The 24,558-nt window shown below is 52.5% G+C and overlaps 10 protein-coding genes across 10 annotated transcripts; 7 read left to right on the forward strand and 3 right to left on the reverse strand.

Moving 5' to 3' along the window:
- Nucleotides 1–231: 231 nt before the first annotated feature.
- Nucleotides 232–2,344, forward strand: BDW74DRAFT_185117 (Zn(II)2Cys6 transcription factor domain-containing protein). The gene is made up of 4 exons (XM_073730969.1): nucleotides 232–516; nucleotides 565–1,098; nucleotides 1,154–1,372; nucleotides 1,420–2,344. Exons 1-4 carry the CDS (start codon nucleotides 398–400, stop codon nucleotides 2,258–2,260), a joined length of 1,713 nt encoding a protein of 570 aa, XP_073584312.1. The 5' UTR covers nucleotides 232–397; the 3' UTR covers nucleotides 2,261–2,344.
- Nucleotides 2,345–3,216: 872 nt separating this feature from the next.
- Nucleotides 3,217–3,892, forward strand: BDW74DRAFT_177959 (uncharacterized protein; the record flags this gene model as incomplete). The annotated part of the gene is made up of 2 exons (XM_073729054.1): nucleotides 3,217–3,620; nucleotides 3,679–3,892. The coding sequence occupies 2 exons, from the start codon at nucleotides 3,217–3,219 to the stop codon at nucleotides 3,890–3,892; spliced, it is 618 nt and encodes a 205-aa protein (XP_073584313.1).
- Nucleotides 3,893–4,176: 284 nt separating this feature from the next.
- BDW74DRAFT_18027 (uncharacterized protein) lies at nucleotides 4,177–4,725 on the reverse strand. Its single transcript, XM_073729700.1, has 2 exons — nucleotides 4,447–4,725; nucleotides 4,177–4,395 (listed from the first exon to the last, which is right to left on the reverse strand). Exons 1-2 carry the CDS (start codon nucleotides 4,628–4,630, stop codon nucleotides 4,244–4,246), a joined length of 336 nt encoding a protein of 111 aa, XP_073584314.1. The 5' UTR covers nucleotides 4,631–4,725; the 3' UTR covers nucleotides 4,177–4,243.
- A 986-nt stretch (nucleotides 4,726–5,711) lies between these two features.
- Nucleotides 5,712–6,472, forward strand: BDW74DRAFT_152840 (uncharacterized protein). Its single transcript, XM_073724431.1, has 4 exons — nucleotides 5,712–5,795; nucleotides 5,854–6,235; nucleotides 6,329–6,346; nucleotides 6,403–6,472. Exon 2 carries the CDS (start codon nucleotides 5,968–5,970, stop codon nucleotides 6,208–6,210), a length of 243 nt encoding a protein of 80 aa, XP_073584315.1. The 5' UTR covers nucleotides 5,712–5,795; nucleotides 5,854–5,967; the 3' UTR covers nucleotides 6,211–6,235; nucleotides 6,329–6,346; nucleotides 6,403–6,472.
- Nucleotides 6,356–9,607, reverse strand: BDW74DRAFT_152845 (DUF3405 domain-containing protein). Its single transcript, XM_073724432.1, has 6 exons — nucleotides 9,175–9,607; nucleotides 8,903–9,123; nucleotides 8,248–8,836; nucleotides 7,322–8,180; nucleotides 7,208–7,252; nucleotides 6,356–7,139 (listed from the first exon to the last, which is right to left on the reverse strand). The coding sequence occupies exons 1-6, from the start codon at nucleotides 9,453–9,455 to the stop codon at nucleotides 7,038–7,040; spliced, it is 2,097 nt and encodes a 698-aa protein (XP_073584316.1). The 5' UTR covers nucleotides 9,456–9,607; the 3' UTR covers nucleotides 6,356–7,037.
- A 599-nt stretch (nucleotides 9,608–10,206) lies between these two features.
- On the forward strand, nucleotides 10,207–11,502 carry BDW74DRAFT_18097 (uncharacterized protein). Its single transcript, XM_073729869.1, has 2 exons — nucleotides 10,207–10,658; nucleotides 10,708–11,502. Exons 1-2 carry the CDS (start codon nucleotides 10,559–10,561, stop codon nucleotides 11,265–11,267), a joined length of 660 nt encoding a protein of 219 aa, XP_073584317.1. The 5' UTR covers nucleotides 10,207–10,558; the 3' UTR covers nucleotides 11,268–11,502.
- A 1-nt stretch (nucleotide 11,503) lies between these two features.
- Nucleotides 11,504–12,793, forward strand: BDW74DRAFT_18083 (SDR family NAD(P)-dependent oxidoreductase). The gene is made up of 3 exons (XM_073729837.1): nucleotides 11,504–11,757; nucleotides 11,818–12,348; nucleotides 12,416–12,793. The coding sequence occupies exons 1-3, from the start codon at nucleotides 11,721–11,723 to the stop codon at nucleotides 12,670–12,672; spliced, it is 825 nt and encodes a 274-aa protein (XP_073584318.1). The 5' UTR covers nucleotides 11,504–11,720; the 3' UTR covers nucleotides 12,673–12,793.
- Nucleotides 12,794–13,556: 763 nt separating this feature from the next.
- BDW74DRAFT_185119 (copper amine oxidase) lies at nucleotides 13,557–16,021 on the forward strand (the record flags this gene model as incomplete). Its single annotated transcript, XM_073730970.1, has 3 exons — nucleotides 13,557–13,862; nucleotides 13,925–14,507; nucleotides 14,587–16,021. The coding sequence occupies 3 exons, from the start codon at nucleotides 13,557–13,559 to the stop codon at nucleotides 15,696–15,698; spliced, it is 2,001 nt and encodes a 666-aa protein (XP_073584319.1). The 3' UTR covers nucleotides 15,699–16,021.
- A 2,762-nt stretch (nucleotides 16,022–18,783) lies between these two features.
- BDW74DRAFT_167774 (pectate lyase) lies at nucleotides 18,784–19,642 on the forward strand (the record flags this gene model as incomplete). The annotated part of the gene is made up of 2 exons (XM_073726732.1): nucleotides 18,784–19,165; nucleotides 19,239–19,642. The coding sequence occupies 2 exons, from the start codon at nucleotides 18,784–18,786 to the stop codon at nucleotides 19,640–19,642; spliced, it is 786 nt and encodes a 261-aa protein (XP_073584320.1).
- Nucleotides 19,643–19,895: 253 nt separating this feature from the next.
- BDW74DRAFT_152855 (OSTA/TMEM184 family protein) lies at nucleotides 19,896–21,563 on the reverse strand. The gene is made up of 6 exons (XM_073724433.1): nucleotides 21,457–21,563; nucleotides 21,245–21,392; nucleotides 20,961–21,177; nucleotides 20,763–20,888; nucleotides 20,542–20,691; nucleotides 19,896–20,483 (listed from the first exon to the last, which is right to left on the reverse strand). The coding sequence occupies exons 1-6, from the start codon at nucleotides 21,521–21,523 to the stop codon at nucleotides 20,124–20,126; spliced, it is 1,068 nt and encodes a 355-aa protein (XP_073584321.1). The 5' UTR covers nucleotides 21,524–21,563; the 3' UTR covers nucleotides 19,896–20,123.
- Between the last annotated feature and the right edge of the window lie 2,995 nt (nucleotides 21,564–24,558).

The following is a 24,558-nucleotide window of genomic DNA, read 5'->3' on the forward strand; positions in this document are numbered from 1 at the left end:
GTATCATGTCCAGTCAAGAACAACGTCCAGGGTATATATACCTGCGTAGAGCACAAGGGCAACCGGAGCTGCAAGCAACACTGCTCCGGTCAGATCCAGGAGAGTTGTCCCTATTTGATGGAGAGGATAGTCCGTAGAAAGAGGGGGGAGTACCTGTAGGTATAGTAAGTAGCCAGTGATAATGGTCAGTGGGAAGGTCTGATGGAGTCGCTGCGGTGGAGGAGACGGAGTCGGACTTGGGCTTAAACTCCGACCCCGACTGCCGTAACTCCGACCCCGACTCCCACTCTTTTCTCTTCCAACTCTTCCTCGCATCAACCTCACCTTCGGACCCAAGTCATCTCCTACTCCTACGTCCATCCGAAAATCGCCCCGATCTACGATCATCCCGTCTGCCATGAGTCGGTCTCAACCTCGCTTTGAGCGAGAGAGGAAAATCTCCGCCCGCGCATGTACAAACTGCGTTCGCGCAAAGGCCCGCTGCGCCTTCCCCAGTCCACAAGGGAAATGTGAAAGGTATCGCACCCTTTCTATTGCCTTTCCCCCAACGCTCTAACAGTTTAGATGCACGCGAATGAACAAAGAATGCCACCCGTCGCCCCCAGCCCGGAAGCGCCAGGCGACTACTAATAGAATCACCAAGAACACCCAAGTGCAGCAGCTCGAGGAAAAGGTCGAAGGACTGGCGTTCATGCTCCGGTCTACGATCAGTCGGTCTCCCGTGAATTCGACGAGCGGTAGTATAAGCGCGACAGGCTTGTGGTGTGTTGGGCAGTCGCAGTCCACCATATCGACTTGCCTTGTCGCGACCTCGCCCTTCGAGCCCGAACCCGCCGAAGCGGAACGATGTCTGAATTGGTTTCGGACGCATATGCTTGGGAGCCTACCATTCCTTGTCCTATCGAGCTCTATCACAGCTGAGCAGCTTCGTCAGGAGAGGCCGTTGCTCTGGTTGAGCATTATGACTGTAGCGTGCACTCGGCCGGCGCAACAACAGGCACTTTCCAAGGAGACGCGGGAGATATTTGGCCGTGAGGCATACATCGAGGGAAGGCGGAGCCTGGATTTTCTCTGGGCAGTACTTGTGTTTGTTAGCTGGTTAGTTTACCCTGTCACTCGTGACGAGCCGCCCCTGATAGTGCTAATGGCATAGGGACCAATGGCACTCGTATGGGAGATGCCCGTCCACCAGTCTCACTCAACTTGCTATCTCCATCGTCTACGATTTAGCCCTCGACAAGCCAGCGCCCCCAGACCCCGGGCTCAGCCTGATGCTTGACGTGAAAGGAATGAATAACCCACCTGTAGCCCACAGCGCCCCGTCGCTGGACGAGCAGCGGGCTGTGATGGGTTGCTTCCTGGTTAGCACAGTGTAAGCTTCTGCCTTTCTTATCTCTAGTTCGCTGCTGACATGTTCAGTCGGTCTCTTCAAGGGAAGGGCGAGAGTCTCAAGTGGACCCCCACCCTCGACAAATACCAACGCACAATTGAACAGCACAACGAGGCCCCGTCAGATCCACTCCTCGCCCAGCTCGTCAAACTGCGGCTCCTCGCCGACGCTGCCACCACATACCTCACCACTAGCGCCAGCGATCCTTCATCCCTGAGCCAACCCGACGCCTCAGCGCACTTTAGATCTCTACAGTCCCAACTGCGCGCCCTAAATCAATCCATACCCACGCATCTTCTCACCCACAACGTCCTCCAGCTAGAACTGCACAACACCGAGGCCACAATCAACCAAATCGGCTTCCTCCCTTCTCCCTTTTTCTTCGAGCCCCTAAACAACCGCTTCCAATGCCTGTACGGCTGCCTGCAGAGCGTCAAGTCTTGGATCACCGTCTTTCACTCTATCCCGGCAGCCGAGTACCCTGGTTTCTCGGTCCTGATGCGGCATAGCATGATCCGCGCTTTTTCTAATATCTGTCGTCTCGCCATCTGCAACCACGTTGAGTGGGACCGGAGCTTGCTGGCAGCGACGATTGATGTCTCTGCGATGCTGGACGAGACCTGTAAGCGCTATTCCCAGGTTAGAGGGACGATGGGACCGGATGCCATAGGCACAGCGCGAAATCAGGAGGCGACGGTTTATGATCTTATGGCTGAGAAACTCCGCGGGATGAAGGCGTGCTGGGATAGCATGACGGCGACTGCGACGGCGCAAGAAGATTCGCTTCTCGAACCGGGCTTAGGGACGGGGTTTCTAGACGACCTGGGCAGTTTCTCAGAGGAGTTTCTGGGGCTCTGGGATTGGACTTAGATTAGGCCCCAATACGGGCAACCTTTCTCCCGCTCGTTTTGTTGCTCTACTTATCTCATTGCCTTCGCCATGCTGCTGCCCCCTGGGGACTTTCGAATTGTATACCTCAAGGTATGGTGGTGCAGGCTTAGTATAGTGCCCCATACCTAGCACCCTTTCGACACCACTCTACCTAGGTAAGACCAAGGCGAATTCCACCAGCGCATCGGTTGGTCTGTCCAGTCGACACCTGCGGATTTTATGACTGTCCAAGAGCGCTTGACGGGCAAAGTGGCATCCCGTCCGCGTTGGTGCGTAAAACACAGAATCATCAACATACCATATCAAGCATTCAAACGCTCCTCTACTAGCCATTAGAGATAGAAGCAACTCACGAAACTGTTCGGCAACCTGCGAACCTTTTTAGGAGGAAGAAACGCTGCCTTTGCCGGGCGGCTTGCTTACATAGTGCCGAGGTAGGCAAGCAACCCCCGCCAAAGATCTGTTTGACTCCGCATCAGTCAATGCTCACTGACCTCTTCGGGCCAACACAGCGGCCCAGTGGGCATTTGAGGGCTTTACCAAGAATGATCTTAGGTCTACATGCTTGTTGGGGTCCAGCAGAGAACAATGCTATTGGTCAGAGCCCTATGGATGTAGACGCAAATGGCGAATAGGAGGGCAAAGCCTCTGCCAGCACATAGGGCCCGGCGGCCTTATTGGTTCCTGTTATCTTCCCCCGCCTATGGCATTGCAGGCTTATCAGCGAGCAGAGTTGCCGAGCAACTGGCTGAGGGTGACGGAAGCAAGAAGTCCGTCGTCGTTCTGATTGGTTTATAAGGCCTGTCCTCGCATTCCTCCAATAGACTTTCGCTTTCAGCGTCGAATCATATTGTCAGACCAATTACTTTCTAGTTGTTATTTTGCTCCTATAGGACGAATCGGTTTACCAGCCTCGCGCCGCGACCACTGCTACAATGGATTGGCCAATCGACTCTTTTCACTTCAACCTGCCTGCAAAATACCGTCATGCGGACCAGTTACTGGGAGATTCTCATTACTATAATGGCAGTGGACAATCCACAATAGGGGCACCATTTGACTCGCAAGCTCTTGGGGCCGTGCCAAACCAGCACTGCTTCACCCTTGAGAATGGCACCTTATTCAGCAGCCCAAGCCTTGATATACCACCCTCTTTCACTGGTCATCTCGCCAATCTAGCACCTTTTGACCTACTACCAGGGTCGAGCACGCAATGTAATCTGTCGAACTACGCTCCTGGTAGGCAATTCCACGGTCAGAAGCGAGCCCTCTGGACGGCTGGTGTCCCAAGCCCTCACCCGCTGGGTCATAACCATGGCACAATCAACCATTCACAGCTGTATACATACCTAACCCTTAGTACACTCAATTTACTATCTTGCTGACTTTCCGCAAAGCAACTGCTTAAGCGAAGACCGTCCGGTACTAAACTGTCTCTGGCTAGGATGCCGCAGCCACAACTCCTTTGCCAGTGTTGCGGACCTCATGCGCCACTTGAAGTCGGTGCATATTGCGCCCAAGGCATTCATCTGCCCCGAAGTGAACTGCAACAGCCGTTTCGGTCGGAAGGACCATCTCGCCGTCCACCAGAGGACTCATCAGCGCCACTGAGTCCGCCCTAGATTCAATCATGGGGCAGTTTGTGCACTTTCTTTGCCTCCTTGTTTCGGAGACCTGGTTCACCTGCTGGATATCCTATGTGCATCCTATATGGGACGCTACCATACCTTTTGCCTTCATGTATCGTATGTATGTAGATAAGGAATTGCGTGCAGATAAACCCCGGTTTTTCTTACAAAGTGAAGAGAATACAGCTCTTCAATGTTAACAACAGACTCATATAGCCGTAATACCACTACCTGAGCCGATACTCATGCACACACTGTCACGTCTTCCTATTGTCCCGCTCCTAGGTAGCATCTCATCCAACCCCCGGTGTACTTAGACGCTCCATACAGGAAACTACAAGTCGCTGCAGAATCCCGACTTCAGCGGCTGCGGATCCTCCAACGCAGTCTCGCCAATGTGAATAGTCCAGGATCCGCCCTCGGTCCCGGAAAACACGCAGATTGCACCGCCAGGGTTGTAGATCCTGGTGACGGTTGCGGGGTTGTCTATTCACCTCGTCGTCAGCATACTCTAGATTCTCACGGGTTGCGACTTACCGATCTCGAAAGGGCTCAAGTCAGTCGGGAAGGTCTGGTTCCAGGAGTCGGTTTCGTTATAGAAGAAGATCGTGATGGAGTCGATGGCGCGCTTCTCGACTCCCGCTGGATTGGCGCGGGCGCTGGGGCTTGCGCAGACAAGGGCAGCAAGAGACGCAACCAGTGCAAGGACGGCAGAACGCATTTTGAAGTAGTTGAGTGAGAGAACTCTGGATTCCAGGGACGTGGGAAGTTGGGCTTGAATGTTTTTCTGTTTATGTTCTCTAACTGTTGTAAAGGATGGCATTTTGGGGTTTATATACTGCATCGCAGATCTATTTTTATTCTCAAAATCAGAGTGTGATATGCTTATGAGAATGGAAGACCGTATTAGGAGACAAGAAGCGCTCGCAAGCATGTCTCAAACTCTCCATAGCAGTACTTGCATAATTTAATGCGATTGGTCCCGGGAAGAATCTCTAGGTGGATGATCGGCATCAGCAGGCTGTGCTGAGACACCAATCGAGATCAGATCCCGTAAGGCGACCCATGAGGCCCATGGCGGTGCTGTACGCTGGATGGAGTCAGGTATCAGAGACATGCTTTTGATTCTGTACCTCAGAATATACAAGCGAACATGTGCATTGTATTCAGGCATCCGTCCCCCTCCAGGCGACCTGATTCCAACCTTGGACCCGACCCCACCCTGGCACTTGGTCGCCTCGTCCATTTCAGCTTTCGCAACGGAGATGATTGATTTGGCGCTCATATTCTCCTGATTTTAGAGCGGGATCTTTTTAACTTCGTGTTCTCTACCGATATATGACAAAATAAATCTATCATGCAGTAAGAGCAATCGGGTGGCGGGTTAGGGCTCGGGTTGCGGCCGCCCACTTTGGAGGTGGAAATTGAGTTTGTGATGGAATTCGTAATCACAATTTAGATTGCTCTCCATTCAATGTCCGTGGGTACGAGGAGTACCCACTAGACACTGAAAGACGTTCTTCCATAAATAGTCAGAGCCCTGTCACTGTATGAGGCAGACAGTGCATATCTGACTGACGTCATCTCCGTCTCCGTAGGTAGCCCTAACGGTACCGTATTTGATCTTCTCTGAGCTAGGTTGCAGTTCCCTCATGATAATATCTGATGAACTGTTACTCTAAATGCCCTACAATAGTTGCGACGTTCTCTTCGAGGAAATACGGGGTTTGCCGACAAAATATCGGGTTGAAGTCGCATTTCTGCCCTAGAGACACGGGCATCATTGTTACAATTATATGCAACTGTGATCCTGAGCTGATGCCGTTACCAGTTGAGACGCGCGTTGCATGTGGCGTCTGCGTTCATGAAAATGCTGGTAGCTCATTGTGAGTATGTCACGGTTGGCACACCAGTGCGACTCTACCATACTCACCCCACCGATAGTCTACATGCCATCCGTGCTGGTGCCATGGGTAGCGCTCCTTTAAAGTTACATGGGCTGGGCTGGATACTGGGGTACTTACGCAACATAGCATCATAGACAGCCAGACTGACCATATGTATCGTACCTTCAACCAATCCTTCCTCGTCCTTCTGTTTTCACCAATTCATCTACAGCCTCACTTAGCAGGAGTACCAACCCATAATGCGCACCTCTCTCCTCCCCATCACATACTTCCTAACAATCGCCCCCTGCATAAACGCCAGGTCCCAGGTGTACACGAAATGGACTGCCCTAGCAGTACAGGAAGTCCACGATCCTCCCGCAAGTCCCGGGTGTCTCCAGGCCTGTTCTACTGAACCGATTGCTTGTCCGGGTTTGATGGTACGTATAGCCTCAACCTGTTCTTCCGCACCGGAAGAAGTGTAAGTCGAGAAGCATAAGGAAAATCCGGCTAATCATGAATATCTTATTAAGGAGGAGACTTATACGGCTGTGTGTAAAGCATACTCTGAGTTTCAATGCCTAAGTTGGCTGATTTATGTCCCCAGGACGATTGCTGGACCTGCTGTCTCCAAGGTCGCTCCGCCGAGGAACACATTGACCTGGACATGAACGTGCACGATACAGCCCGAGCTCACATCACCCCACCCTCAAGATCTGATAAATCGCGCCCCATAACAGTCCGGCTCGACGACTCCCTATTCAAACCAGAACGTGCGCTTCCTCTTCCTCCCTTCATCCCCTTCCTCCCATCCTTACTACCACACCCACATCTATACCTACCCGGCTAACAAGTCTGTTATGCAGAGTGCCACCTGAACCCGGGCGAGAAATGCTGCGACTGGCAGAACTGCGCGTGGTGCTGTAACAGCCAGTGCAAGATGGATCGGCGGCCGGGGTTTTATGACCACTGGGGGGTTTGCAAGTAATATACAGAGTATGATGGAAGGGGGACGAGAACGTCTTCAGGTTGTTTGCATGTAATGGACTGTGAATGAGAATGTATAGGTATTGAGAAGAATCAATAGTCTCGGACAGGCATAACATGAGTTCATCAGGGCTTAAATTTGAATAATATTACATCATATCATAGCTCATGCATTCTGCAACAACAAACCAATCACAGGATGAGTATTCAGGAGGAAGAAATAGTAATGTACAGAGCCCCAATAGCTCGACGAAATCAAACAGGAACCGCCATATCCGGCCCTTTCTTCTCCTCGGTATTCTTGACCGGATGAAGTAGCATAGATGGAAGACAAAGCGGTCCGTACAGGTCCTCTCTCTACATGGAGTTAGCAAATGAAACCTATCTCTATCTCTCAGTTTTAGTCGCGCGGAGGGATTCCTTACCAGATCTCCACCATCATACCAATTCAGCCCCTGCGCATCTTGATGCTAAACAAACACTCAAGTCAGTCAAGCCATTCTTGAACCCTCACCCCTGAGGAATAAACATAAACTCACCCGACTCCCATCCGTATACTGCTCCGAGTCAACCCTATATCCAAGCCACCTCCGATAAAAATCCTCCCCAGGCTGACCGGTAAACATATAGCTCATGCGATAAACAATATGATCGAGTTTATGGTCCCAGTTCCAAAAGCTATCCTTGCCGCCGTTTATCTTGGCTGGACCTCCAGCAGCTTTATTCACGATGCTGTTTAGTTCCTTGGGCGTCCACTTGCCGTCGGCGTAGATGGGGTGCGGGGCGTAGACTGCCTTAAGGCCGTGCCAGAGTGCGAAGGATGAGGGTGTCATTTCTGAGACGAGTGCGACGCCTTCGTCAATTTGTGCGTTGTGCATGATTTGCAGCAGGCGGTGCGAATACCGGCCCATCATCACGGGGGATGTTCGGCGGGTTGTTGTGTCGAGGGGGAGGTTCCAGAGCATGTGCCAGAAGACCCAGGTCGTGTCTGCGGGGTCGAAGATGGGCAGGAAGGTGATGAGGTCTGCATCCTCGCCAACGCCCCATTCGTAGTTGTCGTTCTTTGGGCTGGGGACGGGCGGTTTAGGGCCGACGGGCTTGATCCAGTCGGAGGGGGGTGCGGGACCCCAAACAGTGGGATCTGTTTTCGTGCGCAGTGACTCGTCGACCATATGTTTGAACTCGTCCCAGTTTCCGTGTGCGCCGGGGATGTAGAAGTAGGCGTTGCGTTCCCAGAGATATTTTCGCGGTTGCTGTTTCGCGAATTCGGCCGCTCGTTCAAGGAAGGGGTAGCTGTGGCCGGTGAAGCGGGAGTCGAGCTCGAATTGCCAGTAGTAGTGGAACTCCGGGAAGATTGTCGAGAAGATCTGGAGGGGTTGCGCGTATTGGTATACTGGTCTAGGTAGGTTATGTCTGTTAGCTGTGCCCACATCAGTGGAAGGGTGTTAGTTTGGATGGTAGATACCGATGCTCGTCCACCTTGGGATACCAGCCTTGCAACGTCCGCTCGTTGAACAGGATCGTAATATCCCAAAACTCCGGCGGGATGAACTTCTCCTTGAGTTCTCGTATCTTGGCCTCGTCGGTGAGATACAAGAGCAGGTCGTTGTCCTTCACGTGGGTCAACAGGAACACCTCATGCTCTCCACCCGAGTGCAGCGATAGTTCCATGATGAGCGACCGGACATGTTGCTTGACGTTGTCGGTCCATACCATATCGTGCCAGGCGCGGAGTATCACGGCCGACCGCTTTTTCGTTTTTGGTGAGGTTTGGTCTCGTTCGTCGTCCGGCGGCGGATCGGTTCGGATAGGGTTGAGCGGCAGGATGCTCGGGCGAGGCGCTTTCCTTGGCTCATAGAATCTGTCTGCGTTGCGCTGGAAGCACTGTGACTGCAGTTTCCCCCAATTGACGGTATCCCACGGCAGGGTGTTGACGGTTGGGTCCGATCCTGCCTCAGTGTAGCCGTACGCACCGAGGCGGGATGAACGAGTGGTGCAGGTGTATCCGTCCAGACCAAGAGCCTCATAAGCTCCATACTTTGGATGAGGAAAGCCTACATTATCCAGTGTCCCCTGTTAGGAAGATGCGCGAAAGCGACCGTGCTTAGGGTTGTACCCACCCTCCTGGACCCCGGGATAGGCGCGCACCATATCATCGGGATCTCGCCGATTCAAGGCCCGTCCGCGCGGACCTTCGCATGCTTTGAACCCTCCTTTCCATTGCGATGTCCATGCGCGGCTGTTGTAGTCTGGGTATGGGTCGTAAATGGCGAGTGCAGGTGGCGCCGACTCATCCCAGGGTTGTACGGTCAATGTCCCGCCAAGGTAGAACTTCTCTTCTCTGTACGACTCGTCAATTGTCTAACAATGGTTTCAGAGGCATCGCGCATACCTCATATCGCGCATTGTCCCCGGTCCAGCAGGTTCAACGGGATGCGGGAAGTTGTCGTCGGCCGGCCTCCATTGCCGCTCCCGTTGCGCGAAATCAGCCGGTCGGATAACGGACGCCGGTCGTGATGAGACAGCAAGCGAGCTCAGCTCAGTCTTGGTGCTATGTAGCGAATGTAGAAGCAAGTAGCAGGTGATGGTCAAGAGCAGACACACCTGCCATGGTTGCCGACGGATGGGAGCCATGAAGCGAGGGAGCGGGAGAGAAAGTCCGCTGAGCAGCATTTTAACAACAGGCCAGAGCCTCAAGGATCATAAAGAGTTGCTGAGAGGGGACAAGCGTGGTCTGGAACCCAACGACAAGAATAAGCGGATAGGGTGTTTGGCTGAGGTGAGTCGGCGCCGGGCCTGGATGGATCGACCGCAGTGAATGCTCTGATTCACTGGCGACAAATTGAGTGCAGCCATGTCAGAGCCCCCCTCCCAGCGAGACCAGACCAGTGGGATGCACCCCAACACGAGTGGGATGGCGGGGTGCAGCTCTCATAGGGCATAGGACCTCGTATCCAAGAGGCTGGCGGCGGGAGCCAATGTCGCCGATTGGGAGGGCCAGAGGGATCATGCAGGTTATTCTTAGCCCAGCAGTAGCTTGTGGTGGCACAAGCTTGGTCGAAGGGCCCCATTGGCCCGTTCTAAGACACGATATCCTGGCATCCAGGGCAGTGCTCTCGTCGTTTGGAGATAATTGAGGTGGTTATGATCCCGGCAAAGCTGGACGGAATTGCGCAGCCTCAATTTTCAGCCTGGCTCTCGATAAATCAAACCATGGACAGCGTCAGATGAACGTGATAGCGTGCAGTTTGGTATTGGGATGATCTGCTTGTGCGACCGGCTGTTTGCACCCGGTCTTTTCTTTTTCTCGACGGACGAACCACAGGCTGCATGCTGGGGTTTCGGGCTCATTATTATTGTGCCCTCAGGAGTCAGTGCGGCCTTGATACTCAAGGATACCTATGAATCATGATAGAACAAATTGTTAAAAGGATGAGTTCATGCAGGATGGCCGTGTGACAGGCAGTTGCTTGTTGAGTCAGTCATGCCCCGTGAGAACAGGGTCGTCGCTTCCTCTTCTGCTCTTAAATCTCGCTCCTACCCCTTAAAGACCCCGGCGGTGCTTGTGTGACCTTGCAAAACCAGAATCCTTCAGCTGAAATCTCTTCGTTTGTCAATTCTCTCCCTCTTCATTTCCACGCTCATACCGCTTTCCCATACCCAATCCACAGCAACCTGCTATTTCCCCAGACCAGGTACAGTAGCAAAAGACCACGTACCATGCCGACCAGTCCAAAACAGCAACTGCTGCGAGCGAGACGCCATATGCCTTGACAATGGCCTGTGCTTGCGGACAGCTCAACCGTACGTGCTCGGTCGCGGCAGCTGCACGGACCCGAACTATAAGATCAAGGAGTGCACGAACCATTGCCGCAAGTCTACCTCCCTGGTATCCTAGAACATGGGCCTCGTTAATGCTCAGCAGTGGTAGTGGACTGCAACCCGACCGGCGGATGTTCGATTGTCGTGCTGACCAACTCCAACGACTCGGGAATCCAGTACTGCTGCAACTCGATCGTCAGCAACACGAGCGATATCCGGCCAGCATGCGCTGCTGGCCGAGCGCCGTTTGGGATTGCAGCAGGGGCCATCATGCCTGGTGTGGCAGCACTGAGCAATCTGAGCACCGCGAACGGGACGAATACCACTCGCACCAGCACCAACACCGCGGGCGCATATTCGCAATGTCCGAAGTGCGAGGAAAACCATGACGCGGCAATTGGCGCAGGGGTCGGTGTGCCGTTGGGGGTAATAGCAATAACGGCAATTGCGTGGGCGTTGTTCGAGAGGAGGAAACGGGTGAAGGGCGTTATCCCCGTTGCGCAAGCTAGCTCAAGGCCTGAATACGTGGCGCATAAGCCCCCGAATCAGCACAGGAATTATAGGGGCTCTGCTGATCTGGTTGAGCTGGAATCAAACTTTCGGAAAAGGCAGACTGTCTACAGTGACCATGTGGTAGCACCCGACCGGGGTACTGTGCCCTAATGTCGTGAAGGTCCCCTTGAGTGCCGCAATGGAAGTCCAGGTTTGATGCGGAGCTGACCACGTCTATTATAGACACGAAACCTGCTTTTGATCTATAGCTGTCTAGGTCCTTTCTTTAACCGTAGCATTCTGTCCTATCCCCAGGACCCCGGGGTCGTTTTCCAACCCTAAGTACGTAGGTAGCTAGGTAGGTAGCGTGCGCCGTCCCCCTGCAGAGCGCGCTGAAATATTCGCAACTGAAGAACAAAGGTACTTTTACCGTACGCTACCTCGTGTTTTCTTATACTTTGGAATAGCCACCGCTCGTGCCTCGTGTCCTGACATCATACCAATCACATGACTGTCAGCAAATGTCATACTGGTATCTAGGTCGACATTTTAAGTGTAGCTGGATGGATACGATAGTTTGCCTTGTTCTGGAGCTCTTTCCAATATCTTAACATTCTGATCTTGATGAATATCACAGGCTACGCCATCGTCATAGGCGGAGGTCAGCTGCCCTACCCTTTCCGGTTCTTTCAAACTTCCCACCACTGACCACAAGCCATAGGCATTGGCATCGGTCGCGCCTGCGCCCTAACTCTCGCAAAAGACGGCGCAAAATCCATCCTAATCGCGGATCTAGACACCACCGCCGCTCAGGAGACGGCATCCCTATGCCAAAAGGTAGCAACAAGCGCCTCCTTCCGCGTCGAAGCAACGCACATCGACATCACGGATGAAATCTCCGTGAAGGCCGCCTTCGATTGGATGTTTTCTTCCTTCGGACGCGTAGATTACTGCGTCAACGCCGCGGGGATCGGACCGAACAGCCACGCTGCAATCGCGGAGTCCGACTCTGCCGCGTTAAAACAGATGCTAGACGTCAATGTCACCGGGACCTTCAACGTCATCCGCGAAGCGAGTACGCAAATAAAAAAGCAGCAGCCGAAAACGCTGCACTCTGTACTCGGTGATGAACGAGGCTCAACGCGCGGCTCGATTGCTGTCCTGGGTTCGGCGGCGTCTTATGTCGGTATGCGTGAAGTTGCGGCGTATACAGCTGCGAAGCATGCTGTGCTTGGGATGATGAAGACTGCTGGTACGTTATACCATACTATATATCAACTTTTTCGTCCCTGTAGGTGAATGATATAATAATCTTGTAGCCCTTGATAACATTCCCCACGGCATCCGCGTCAACGCCGTCTGTCCGTCGTTTGTGAATACGCCTGGAGTTAGGGGTGCTATAGATAGTGATGCCGGCCTAGCTGAGATGGTGGACAAGATGCATCCCATGGGCCGGATTGCGAATGTGGAAGAGGTTGCTGATGCGGTGGTTTTTCTGTGCAGTGATCGGGCGAGTTATATCACGGGTCAGGGGGTTATGATAGATGGGGGGTCGACGCTGAGTTGTCATGTGTGACCTCTCTCGGCCAGCACGCTGCGACTTTGAGACTGAGGGATTGCGCTTGATGTCGGAATAGTGTCTGCGTCATGGGGAAGAGGCGTGGATTTTATGATTATTAGGGTGCTAGCAGTGAAAGGAGCACATCTTTGAGGGGAGGAAAGTATAATCGTTGGAAAAGAGGGGGCAGGCTTTGCTACCCTCGTACTATCTATGCCTGTATCTTGGTGAATATGGGCGATCCCTAGGTAGGTAGGGCTCAAAGGTGTTGATACGGGCACGCAATGATATAAGCCGGTGAATGTAGCTGTTTGGATAAGTCTCTTTCTCCGGGAGAAAGAATCGAGTATAGGAGTACTGAATAGACTCGTATTGCTGTAGGAATCTTGTGTTGTTGTGCGTAGACTACGGGCAGCGTGAAATCGGTCAATCTGTGGGACAGACTAGAAATATATATTTCAGGCATTGTGCCCCGAACAGCCTTCCTCAGATCTAAGGTACGCCCTGAAGGATCTGTGTCTGCCACATAGCTAGATATTCCCCCTTTAAAACTACAAGAGCCATAAGCCTCTGAGTATAAGGAGCAGCTTTCCGTTTCTAGACAGTGCCTGTAGATAGGTACGTAGAGAACAGGTGTGAGGACTCCGGGACCGAAATCGGAATCGGATCTTGGATGAGTTTATCTAGGAACCGATAAGATAAAACAGCACGCTAAACCCCAAGAGGCCAAAGATGCGCCGAGCCAATCACCGTCCGTTATTCTTCTCCAACTGCAAGGACGCATCACCGAGAGAGCGGGGACTGATAAAGACATTCTCCAGAAACACATATAAAGCTTCCCCATCTCCCAACCTCTTCTCCTGTTCTACCCTTCAACACTTCCCACTCCATCTCCCTCCGAAATGACAAACCTCCACACCTTCGACCCCGTCACCCCGGGGGAAATCACCCTCGCCACGAAGATCCTCTCATCCGCCTTCCCCAATGTCCCCCTCCGCTACAAGAAGATCGACCTGCAGGAGCCCATCAAGGCCGAAGTCATCCCCTACATTGAAGCCGAGCGGCTGGGCCAGCCCCTCCCCCGCAAACCCACCCGCCTCCTGCAAGTTCTGTTTCACCGCATGGACACAGGCGCCTTTTTCAAGGGATTGCTGAATGCCGATACCAAGAGCGTTGTTTATGCAAAGGAGTTGCCTAAAGAGATCCAAGTACATTAAACTCCCTCCCAATGCATCCCAAGCTATGGTAGGATGATGGCTAACTAGTCCAGGGGCCAGTCGACACCGACGAACTCATCGAAATCGAAGCCCTGTGCCTGTCTCACCCCGCCGTGAAAGCCGAAATCGCTAAACTCGAGCTCCCCGCCGGTGTAACTGTCTGCAACGACCCCTGGATCTACGGCTGCGATGACCCGAATGAATCGCGCCGCCTGTTCCAGTGCTACATGTACATCGTTGGCACGGATCACCCGCAGAACAACCACTATTCTGTGCCATGCAAGTTCTCGCCGGTCTTTGATGGCTTGACGCGCGAGCTCGTGCGCATGGATTATCTTCCAGCCACAGCTGATGCCAGTGTGGAAAGCGAGACGAAGCCGTGGAAGCCCGTTGACACGATCCAGTACGCGCACGACCTGCTCACAGAGGATCTGAGGAAAGATCTGAAGCCGTTGCTTGTGAGCCAGCCGCAGGGACCGAGCTTTACAGTAACTGGAAACGAGGTGTACTGGCAGAAGTGGCGGTTCAGGGTGGGCTTCAACAGCCGTGAGGGTCTTGTGATTCACAACATCACGTATGACAACCGGAGTGTGTTTTATCGGTTGTCGATGAGTGAGATGACGGTTCCGTATGGAGGTGAGCACTCTTTTCCCATTTCATCCCTCTTATCCCCTACTCCTACCAAGGAAAACCATACTAATAGTGGCGGATGTAGACCCCCGCGCCCCCTTCCACCGCAAACAAGCCTTCGACGTCGGCGACGTCGGCTTTGGGATTACAGCCAACCAATTGTCACTGGGCTGTGACTGCCTCGGGCACATCAAGTACTTCGACGGATACCGGTGCGACTCCGAGGGTGCTCCCGTGCACCTACAGAATGTAATCTGCCTGCACGAGCAAGACGCGGGTCTCCAACACAAACATACAAACTACCGCAGTGGCGCCGCAACAGCCGTGCGCAACCGCCAGCTCGTCGTGCAGATGATCTGCACCGTATCCAACTACGAGTACATCTTCGCGTACATCTTCGACCAGGCGGCGAATATCGAGCTGGAGGTGCGCGCGACCGGAATCCTAAGCACCGTCCCCTTCGACAACGAGAAGCCCGGCACAACCGTTCCCTGGGGGACGAACGTCGGACCAGGGGTTATGGCCCCCTTCCACCAGCACATGTTCTCGTTCCGCATTGACCCGGCCATCGACGGACACAAGAACACCGTTATATACCAGGACTCCGTGCCCATGCCCGCGGACGATCAGAACCCGTATCTGGTGGGGTACACAACGAAAGAAGAGATCATCAAGACATCCTCTTCCGCAAGTACGAGCGTGGAAAGCCACCGCGTCTTTAAAATCCGCAACGACGCCGTTATAAACCCGATTACGTACAAACCCGTCAGCTATAAACTCCAAGCTTCACCGGCACAGATGCTCCTCGCGGATCCGAGATCATTCGGATATAGTCGTGCCGTCTTCGCGACGAAACCCATTTGGGTCACGAAATACCGCGACGACGAGCTCTTTGCCGCGGGCGACTTCACGAATCAGAGTAAGAACAGCACGGGTGTTGAGGGGTGGGTTAGTCGCAATGAGAATGTCGAAAATGAGGATTTGGTTCTGTGGCATACGTTTGGGCTTACGCATAACCCGCGCATTGAGGATTTCCCGGTTATGCCGGTTGAGCGCGTGAGTGTTATGCTTAAGCCTGATGGGTTTTTTACGAGGAATCCGGCGCTCGATGTCCCGCAATCTTCGCAATCGTTTAATCAGTCGACGCTGCATCCGCAGGAGAAGGCTTGCTGTGCACCGGCGGCCGTGAAGCTCTGATTCTGCCGTCGCTTGCACCCGGGATGCGTCATGTCATAATGCATAGATCTCTCAGGGTTGATGTTCCCGTTGGAATTACACCCAGGTACATATCTTGATAGGTAACGAATAGCATGAATTACGTCCGAGCCATTTGGTACCCATGTCAGAAGGTATCATACGAAGTATATTTTATAACCTTCTATGTTTGATCTGCATTGCCCTGTTTGTGTACACACCAAACTACGCGGTGATAGAAGATGCCCAATACCAAACCTGTCGCTTAAGTCTCTGGTAACAAGATCAAGTGAACGTTCTGCGGATTCTGTTGGGCGGTTGCTATAGCCATCTTGATCCCGTCGCGCTGCGATCGATGGGCTACCTACCCTGCCTAGTGCCTATGTAGGAACATATCCATATTGGGAGTATTAGGTCATCCAGCTTAATGGGTTCCTTCCAAAGTATATCACTTTACTCAATTACGAATGCTCCACGTCATATTGGAGTTGGGAAGAGGTACCAAGAAGACATCTCCCTGTTCCAGGCCACGGTGACCAATATATATAATCTCACCACGAACAAGCCCACCCCTTTCAAAAGTCCTTTGCTGTCCAATTCAACTTACATACTACAAATCTAAAGTAAGAGACTGATCTAGCAGAAATTGTTGCAAAGCGCTCGTTTCTATGTCCAGCTCGACTTCATCGAAGGATACTTTGCCTCTTGTCCCAGAGGCCATGTGGAATTGAATGATGAGAGTATATCATAGAATTTAACCCCGGCACTATGACCTGTTTGAGGCCAAATGAAATGCCACAAACTATTTAGTCAATGTATTCCTCGAGAACGAAGCCCTGATCGTTCTGCGTTAAAGCGTTTACTGCTAAAAACCTGGTGAGGATCGCTTTAGGGAACACTGGAAGGTGCTGAGTATCTGCAGGTCGCACTACGTTCTAAGCTGGTGCCTCATTATTTCCGGTTCTTCGATTTGTTCTGCGCTTTGAATAGCAAACTCTTCATTCGGCGAGTGGCAAGCGGAGTTTCCTGTGGTTACTTCTCCTACGGTACCCAACTGACAACTGGTAGAGCTCATAAAGTCCCATCTTCCAAGACTGTATCCTCCTCCTTGACCTGGCTTCAGTCTATGGTAGGCAGGGGCTACCGATTCAACGCCCGTCGGACAATATCAATTAGATAGTCGGTCTAGTGCTTGAAGCATCGCAATAGGGACGTATGTCGCCGCTCTATCTGGTACCTGCGGAGTTTCCTATGGCCTTCTCTCAAAAATAATGACGATCAACACTATCTATCTTCTAGAATGTTGATCTGCACCATAACGAGTGCATTCTCCGGGGCGGGCCGAGAACGTTGCTGAGACAATGTTGCGCCGGATAGAGAGAGTACCGCTATCCGTCGAAGCGAACGTCTGCGATAGAGGTTCAGTGCGCATCAATACCTCGATAGGTTAGAGAAGACCTCATATTTTATCGAGTACTCGGACGCGCTGAACAGGAGGCGCATTCTGCAACCGATTCAACCATGCAAAGTTCGTTGCTGGGCGAGCCGTAGGTAGGTAGGTAGGTAGGTATACTTTCTTTTTTTTGCAATCCATGTCGACTCCAAGCGGAGGAGTACCTATAACAAAGCAACATCCCTCTGATGACTATGACAATTTCTGTCCTGGAATCAGGTTGGAAAGATCAAGACCCCCGGACAGGGCCACAGACTCATACTCAAGTGCAACGGCCGGCCGTGGCGAAACGGATGTGGCGTGGTGCAGCGAGGACCTCAACCTCGCTGGCGGATGGATCCGACGGATATGGATCCAAGCGGTACGGAGCCTGCGGATGTCGGTGTTGGAATTAAGGAGTCTTCTTGGCATGTTCTATGCTGGAGTTCTGGATAGGTCTGGATCCTGTTTCCCAACCAGTGTCGTCATGTCTTTGAATGCGAGGCTGCTTGCGGTGGATATTGTATGTTTGCAACTGCTGAATAGATGGTACCTTGAACCTTGGAAGTCACCAAATCAATTCTTAGAATGCCACCTACAAATCCCCAATTCAAGATGGCGCGTCATCTGCCGGAAACACCCAGTCCACCCGTAACAAGACACAACACCGCATCGAACACGCCCAGGGTCCTAAACGAGCCGGGTCTCGTATTCGCTGATCTTTAGCCGAGCGTTGCAGGTTGAATAAGTGAAGCGAACAGGTCCACCACACTGTCCCCGGTACGGAAACAATGTGCGGACGCGGCCTGTTATATGCGAAACAGGGTCTAACAGCCGGGGCCTGCACAGCCACGCTGATGTCTCCACTTTTCGTGTCGGGTTGCCGTTTTGAAGAGCCGGAATAGTGGGGATCTTCGTATCTTCTGCCTATCGAGTGCACTGGCGGAAATCAGAAAGGGTGTCTAGAGCGTGCCAAGGCCTCTTGGTGTTTTGGGTTGACGTTGAGGTGTAGATCGTTGCTGTGATGGATGTTGACGGTGGGATGGGGAGTGGGTTAGGGCTTGGCGGATCCGGAAGAGCCGAATAAGCCGTAGCCGGGTGCATGACTAGGGTTGCTGCACTGTCTGAAGAATTGATCTTGGTATGTATCAGTGCTGACGGCTCTTGAAAATTCTGAATAAGATGTATGAGCTTGCTATAGAGGACCGCAGACCAGGATGAAGTATGCTGTTCTCAGACAGCAACACGGGCCTCGACGGAATAAAAGATATCACTCCTAGCGCCATGACCAAAGTCCAGGTAAACCGGTAGAACGAATAAAGCTGTAACTGCCAAGGACGCTACTGACTCGACAGGTCCTGTCCCCCCTGTGCCAAGAGGCATACCGTCCCCAAGCTTTCCAGCCAAGCCGTCATCAGGGGCACCGTTGAAACAACGCAGGTGGACGCAGCTCCTAACGCCGAAAACCTGCAGAGACGCCAGAGAGCCAGAGACAAGGATATAAAGCCGTCACCTCCGCACCGTATCTCGCCATCATCCTTCATCGCATTCTTTCCATTCCATCCAACGTTGATCTGGTATCATCGGCCTTCCTTCTTCCCTTCTTACTCTACCCCCTCTTTCAACCAACTTTCGAACTTCCCAACAACAGCCAAAATGTTCATCAAAAACGGCCTCCTCCTCACCCTCGCCACGGCAACCAGCGTGCTGGCCACGCACGGCGCCCGCTCCCACGGCATCGTTGACTCCTCCAAGCTCTCCAAGCGCTACACCTTCCCCATCCCCGAGTCCCAAGGCTCCGTCACCCTCGACGAGACCCAGGAAGTCGACGGCGAGACCTTCGACGGCGGCATGAAGACCTACGGCCGTGGCGTCGACTGCTCCGGCCAGTCCGAGGGCGGCGACTCCGACGCCGTCTTCATGGTCAAGAACGGCGGTACGCTCAAGAACGTGATTATCGGCGCCGACCAGACCGAGGGTGTGCACTGCGAGGGCTCTTGCACAATTGAGAATGTTTGGTGGGAGGCTGTTTGTGAGGGTAAAAGCCCCCTTCTTCCAATAAGATCTTAGAAAACTTGGGTTGAACGCTTGCTAATTGGGTTCTCACTTAGATGCTCTGTCTCTGAAGACTGGCGACGGCCCCTTCAACGTCGTCGGCGGCGGTGCCACCGGCGCCGAGGACAAGGTCATCCAGCACAACGGCGGCGGTACCGTCACCGTCTCCGACTTCACCGTCTACGATTTCGGCAAGCTGTACCGCTCGTGCGGCAACTGCGACTCCATGTACGAGCGCCACATTGTCCTTGAGGGCGTCACCGCCGTCGACGGCAAGTACCTTGTCGGTATCAACTCCAACTACGGCGACACTGCGACAATCGACAGCGCCACCTGCGCTACCGATGTCAAGACCATCTGTGCTGAGTACAAGGGTACCGATGACAACGATGAGGAGCCTGAGGAGATTAGTGATGGCCCTTCGGACTACTGTATCTACTCTGAGCTCTCTGAGTGCTAAGCGTCTCATTCTTGAGCGACAGTTCGGCTGCCGATGTGCGTGTCGGTGGCCATGGGCTAAAAGGGAGTTTGTGAGAGGGGGATTTTACTTCTGCTGTTGTACATTTATATAACTTGACAATGCCAATAATACATATACCACGGCGAACCGAAACTTTTTCTTAGACTGCCGAGAAAAGTATTTTCGTAGCATGTATCTTAATGAATGGATGAGTCTTTTGAGCAAGAGGCTGAATCCAAAGTGTCTGCCCATCAATTCCTGCATAGCAATCATCATGTTCGTGTGCAAATTGAGAGCAATGATTGAAAATTCAAGAAGAACATATACGTGGGAACGACTGATCTAGAACCATAGTAAGCAATCTATTCAAATGACGCCTGGCCCTACCCTCTGCAGCCGAACCCCGAAGCCCTCCTCCCCATGCATCTAAAACCATTCAAAAATCATCATGACCTATCTACACCAATGCGAAAAATCTCCATCAAACGGCACGCGAGACAGCCCCACCATAAGCGTACCCGTCTCTATAACCGTGCGAAGGTGCATCCATTCGTTCAGCCACCGGGATAGCCACTCTGCTTCCCCCAAAGAGAGCGCTGGCCGCAGCGCTCAGAATCTCCCGTGGATCCAGCATTCCGACCCAAGCGCGGGCAGCGCTCTCATACCCCTCCCTGGTAACTCGCACATAAGGCGCAACGCTGTACGCATACGTAAAGAACAGCGCGAACGGGACCATCTGCACGCAAATCAGCAGATGCGGAATGCCGATTTGGGTGTAGGCGTTGCTGAGTATTGACGACGGTTTCAGGGCGGATGTCGAGCGAAGGATTGAAAAGATTATCTGCACGGAACAATCAGATTAGCTGACTTAAGCTCCGAGGTGTCCAAAATCGGCTTACCCTTTCGATAAATGCCAGCCCGACAATGAGCTTGATGGCAAGCAGCTTTGCTAGGGCTGTGTGCCGCGCAATCTGTCGCTTAACGACCTGGTAGAATGCCAAGATGGCGATGACGGCGAAGACCAGAGAGATGATGGCGATGACTGTTAGCTGGGATGAAGTCAGTATCGCTTACTTCAATGATCTCCTGAATGTAGATGTAGGCTAATGGAACGGCGTACCCAGATATGCGCGAAATGCGCGTTATTGCTCTCGAGACAATAGACGCCCACTGCCTGCGTGATGTCGGTCGCTATTGCGACACCGATCGCGACGATCAGATACTGGAATATCGCAGTCGACTTCTTCTGTGCGAGGCCCTCCGTTAGCCTTTTCTATGGTCCATCATGTGGATAGCGCTCTTCCGATAGTGGACATACCCTAAACCATTCTTCACCACCAACCATGGACTTTCCTGCGCCAAGTCCATTTCCATCCGCTGATACATACTCGCACAGAAGCAAGAAGAACGTTACTAGTGCAATGGCCTGATACACCTCCATCCAAGGACTGATGTATACAGAAGCGCGAGGTAAGCAGATGGCGAGGAAGGAGGTGATTGTGTACAACGGCAATAGGAGGGATATTTTTATTATTCTGTTTGATGCCACTAGTTAGTCTAATCTGATGGTATGAGAGGAGATGGAAGGAGGGAAGAGTATACTTGATCTGCTCCTTTGGCTTGCTGAGGTGCATAGCATGCTGGGCCGTGAGGAGAAAGATTATGATGCATACGAGGCCTGTGCATGCGCCGGAGAGGATCATGTTGAAGTGCTGGAAGGAGAGCGGGCCTATGAAGTCTTTTGGGGCTTCTGATAAGGTTAAAATGCTAGTTAGTACGATCGGAGTAGGAGACATTATGGCGGATGCAAATACTAGCATAGAATGATGGTCCAATGGGACATGTGTGCTCGCGCCCGTCGCTGTCTCTGAAGATAGCCATTCTGATATCCAATAGTGGTAAAGTTGGTGGATGATTGACGTAATAAAAGGGGAAACAAGAGCTGGTAGACGATGAAATATATAAGGTAACTCGAGAAGCGACGGCGTTCGCATGCTCTTATATCTTTCTTCGCTGGATCGTGGCGTGTATCAGAACCTGCAGTGGCTGCTCACGACGGCCTCAGCCGTACTCGGTTTCCTGCATATAGGGATTCCCATGCGAACGCCCCGCCAATCCAGGCCTGGTGATGATAGTTTCGAAAGAGATTCCCTATTCTGGTATAGTTTGTGGCTTGTTAGGGCTGGCAAAAGAGCCGATTGGCATGGGGTGTCGCTTGGGTGCGCCACTGCAGCGCCCGGGGTTGAGGAGGTCCAATGATATGACAATGAATTCATCGGGTGTGGAAAGGCGGGGCTCTAGAAGGTTGGTTACCAGGATCCATTGTAGAGTTATAAACCACGTGCAGTGCCGTTTCAACCTGCCCCTATGCCGAGTTCATAGAATATGCATTCTGATATTTACCACGATGGATTTGCTTCCCATCCAAAGCCACTGCAAAGAAACGGCCCTACAGCCTGGCGAATGCCAACGTCATATGCAATCGTCTCGAGAGCGGCCTTTGCTAACTCCCTTTGGCTCCGTAACGTACCCACTGACGCCAGTACAACCCGCAATAGCCACATCATCCGCAGGGCATCCGCCCAGCCCGGCGGGGATACTGTCTTTTCTGGGAGGAAGATAGGTAGTGTTGACAAGACAATATCCGCATAACTTTGAACTTTAAAGGCGCAAATCTCGTGCAGGCGCCGCAGGTGGTCCTGCTGTTCTGGTTCTCCGCTTGAAAGCCCCGGCGCTTTGTGTTGGAGAGCCAAGTCAACCAAAATACTGTGGATCCGAAGAAGACAGGTATGCAGATGGTTCTGTATGTGAAGCACAAGATGTGGTTTCTTGACACTTAGCAAACGGGAATCAAGCGTCTCGCAGAATTGCTCAATCCGAACTTCGAGGTCACTGGCGGCTATAAATGTCTCCTGAATGACGGCAACTCTCTCTGCTGTGTTCGTGGCGCAGGCAAAGGAAGTAATTGCATCACTGCAAACGAGGGCGGCTTCGTCACCAAGCATGAATGAAGGCAAGAACAGGTACATCGGGTCAGTGGTGTCGACGAGAGCTATAATGGATTTAAACCATTGCGTTGCCTCTGGGGGTGGCAGGGCGCCCGACTGCAGGGCATGGCTTTGCTTTGGTCGGAAAACCCTCAGCAATGCTTTAATAGATAACAAAAAGCGGTTTAGAGTGACGGCCACTTACGATATGATGGTAGGCGAGTTGGAAAAGCTGGCATCCTGGCGAAGTACGGAACTGTTCCCGTCCCCTTGCGCTCAACAACGCAGTTAGGGCTAGGGCATGGGTCGCCCAATTCACGGGCCCTGTAGCAGCTCCAGCTGCATCTGCGTCGGTATTTGTGCCCACGATTAACTAGAACATTGCATTTTACGGTGAGCACTCTCATCTCTATCCCATCTTGTTGATATCTCAAGGGGTCGGGGTACCTCAAGAATGCAAAGCAACCACACAGCCAACAACACCGCGTCTCCTTCCCGCTGGTCGGGATTCGCGATCGTTTGCCGGAGGCTCTCTAGAGCTGTTACATACGCCTTTTGCCGAAGGGTGACGAGCTCGCGTGAACTTGGCGCTACCCGATTGCTAAGCCATGCATAACCGACAGCCTCGCAGGCTAGATGCATCAGGGAACCGGGGTCTGCTGTTGGAACCATGGCGGCAAAGCATGTCAATGTGCCGTAGACAGGCGTACTGCCGCCACCCATAGCACCCCGGGGAAGTGCAAATTGGGCTAAGATTAGGGGCTTGATATGCGACTCCCAGCACTCGTCCATAGGAGCCGGAGGGGAAACAGATCGTTTTTGGTAGTTACGCATTCTACCTTCATGCGTCAATGTTGTCGATGTTGTGCGACGCGCATACGAAGCCTGCGTATGGACCCGGAATGCCAGCTCGCCGCTCTCTAGGTCTCGGTAAGTGCAGGTACGACCGGTTCTCCGGCACCTTCCACAGCCGGGACGGACATAGTCACACTATAACAGAGTATCTCGGTTAGTGCGACCGGTCTTACAGGGCGAGCGCAAGGCAGCTCTGGCTGGGCGATGCGACTGACCTTGGCACGTTGTTTCCTACAATATTCACACGCTCTACTGGGACGACCCGTGTTTACCATTCTGGGAAAGAATATAACAAACTATGAGGACTCTCGATTGGAATGCTAGGTAGGTCCGCGTGCGTCGTGGTCAAGAACTGGCTGGACATGGACATCTGGAGGAGGGTTCAGCTACCCCGCAGGGCTGAAGGAGATTGATGATGCAGCCAATCAAACTGCGCCGCCCCGTTTATCTCATTGGAGGATTGTCGGGTGTCAATCGAGACATCAATGTTAGAATATACTATCGAAGTATTGAAATCAAGAACCATATCAATATCGACGAACTAAGCTCGCAACCAGACGACCTGGGGTCCTGGATCCAAACCTGAAGTGGAAGTGGCGAACCCAATTGATAAACAATAAAGACCAACATGATAGAACCAATCGCAAGGGCGAAATACCTATTGCTCCAGACATTGTTGCTTTGGCGGACAGCTTTAAAATCCATGGTGCGGAGGGAGAATGATAAGACAAATACCGGATGGCAAGGCAAAACAGAAGACCTAGGAGTCCAGAAGACGAGTATTGGCATTTTTTAGAGACCTGTAGGCGATGATTAGTATTCTGATTGTGAGTCCGGGTTGCTGCGCTTCGGCTTGTACTGCAGTAGCCCTACAAGGCTGCAGGTTTTGGAGCCTGGCTAACCGCCTACCCGTTAAAAGATAGCACGACTCTGCAGCTGGTAGAAGGGTTACCCGACGGTGGCCAGGTTGGGTAAACAGATCCGAGGCCCGGGGTAACGTGCAAGCCCGAGGAGATTTGTTATCTGATGTAACCCTGCTCACTGTGGAGGGGGCAGCAGGTCCGCGTTTCGGTG

Source organism: Aspergillus multicolor (assembly GCF_047715735.1).
Source record: "Aspergillus multicolor strain CBS 133.54 unplaced genomic scaffold BDW74scaffold_11, whole genome shotgun sequence".
Lineage (NCBI taxonomy): Eukaryota > Fungi > Ascomycota > Eurotiomycetes > Eurotiales > Aspergillaceae > Aspergillus > Aspergillus multicolor.

Bases quoted from the DNA above. Each gene is read 5' to 3' on its own strand.
- BDW74DRAFT_185117 (XM_073730969.1), top strand. From the start codon at position 398: ATGAGTCGGTCTCAACCTCGCTTTGAGCGAGAGAGGAAAATCTCCGCC. The intron at 1,099-1,153 runs GTTAGTTTACCC...CTAATGGCATAG, and splicing joins GTACTTGTGTTTGTTAGCTG to GGACCAATGGCACTCGTATG. The intron at 1,373-1,419 runs GTAAGCTTCTGC...TGACATGTTCAG, and splicing joins TGCTTCCTGGTTAGCACAGT to TCGGTCTCTTCAAGGGAAGG.
- BDW74DRAFT_18027 (XM_073729700.1), bottom strand. From the start codon at position 4,630: ATGCGTTCTGCCGTCCTTGCACTGGTTGCGTCTCTTGCTGCCCTTGTC. The intron at 4,396-4,446 runs GTAAGTCGCAAC...CGAGGTGAATAG, and splicing joins CTTGAGCCCTTTCGAGATCG to ACAACCCCGCAACCGTCACC.
- BDW74DRAFT_152840 (XM_073724431.1), top strand. From the start codon at position 5,968: ATGTATCGTACCTTCAACCAATCCTTCCTCGTCCTTCTGTTTTCACCA.
- BDW74DRAFT_152845 (XM_073724432.1), bottom strand. From the start codon at position 9,455: ATGCTGCTCAGCGGACTTTCTCTCCCGCTCCCTCGCTTCATGGCTCCC. The intron at 9,124-9,174 runs GTATGCGCGATG...CGAGTCGTACAG, and splicing joins GGGACAATGCGCGATATGAG to AGAAGAGAAGTTCTACCTTG. The intron at 8,181-8,247 runs GTATCTACCATC...TAACCTACCTAG, and splicing joins CCCAAGGTGGACGAGCATCG to ACCAGTATACCAATACGCGC.
- BDW74DRAFT_18097 (XM_073729869.1), top strand. From the start codon at position 10,559: ATGGCCTGTGCTTGCGGACAGCTCAACCGTACGTGCTCGGTCGCGGCA. The intron at 10,659-10,707 runs GTCTACCTCCCT...AATGCTCAGCAG, and splicing joins TGCACGAACCATTGCCGCAA to TGGTAGTGGACTGCAACCCG.
- BDW74DRAFT_18083 (XM_073729837.1), top strand. From the start codon at position 11,721: ATGAATATCACAGGCTACGCCATCGTCATAGGCGGAG. The intron at 11,758-11,817 runs GTCAGCTGCCCT...CACAAGCCATAG, and splicing joins CGCCATCGTCATAGGCGGAG to GCATTGGCATCGGTCGCGCC. The intron at 12,349-12,415 runs GTACGTTATACC...ATAATCTTGTAG, and splicing joins TGGGATGATGAAGACTGCTG to CCCTTGATAACATTCCCCAC.
- BDW74DRAFT_152855 (XM_073724433.1), bottom strand. From the start codon at position 21,523: ATGGCTATCTTCAGAGACAGCGACGGGCGCGAGCACACATGTCCCATT. The intron at 20,889-20,960 runs GTATGTCCACTA...GGCCTCGCACAG, and splicing joins GTGGTGAAGAATGGTTTAGG to AAGAAGTCGACTGCGATATT. The intron at 20,692-20,762 runs GTACGCCGTTCC...ACTTCATCCCAG, and splicing joins CGCATTTCGCGCATATCTGG to CTAACAGTCATCGCCATCAT.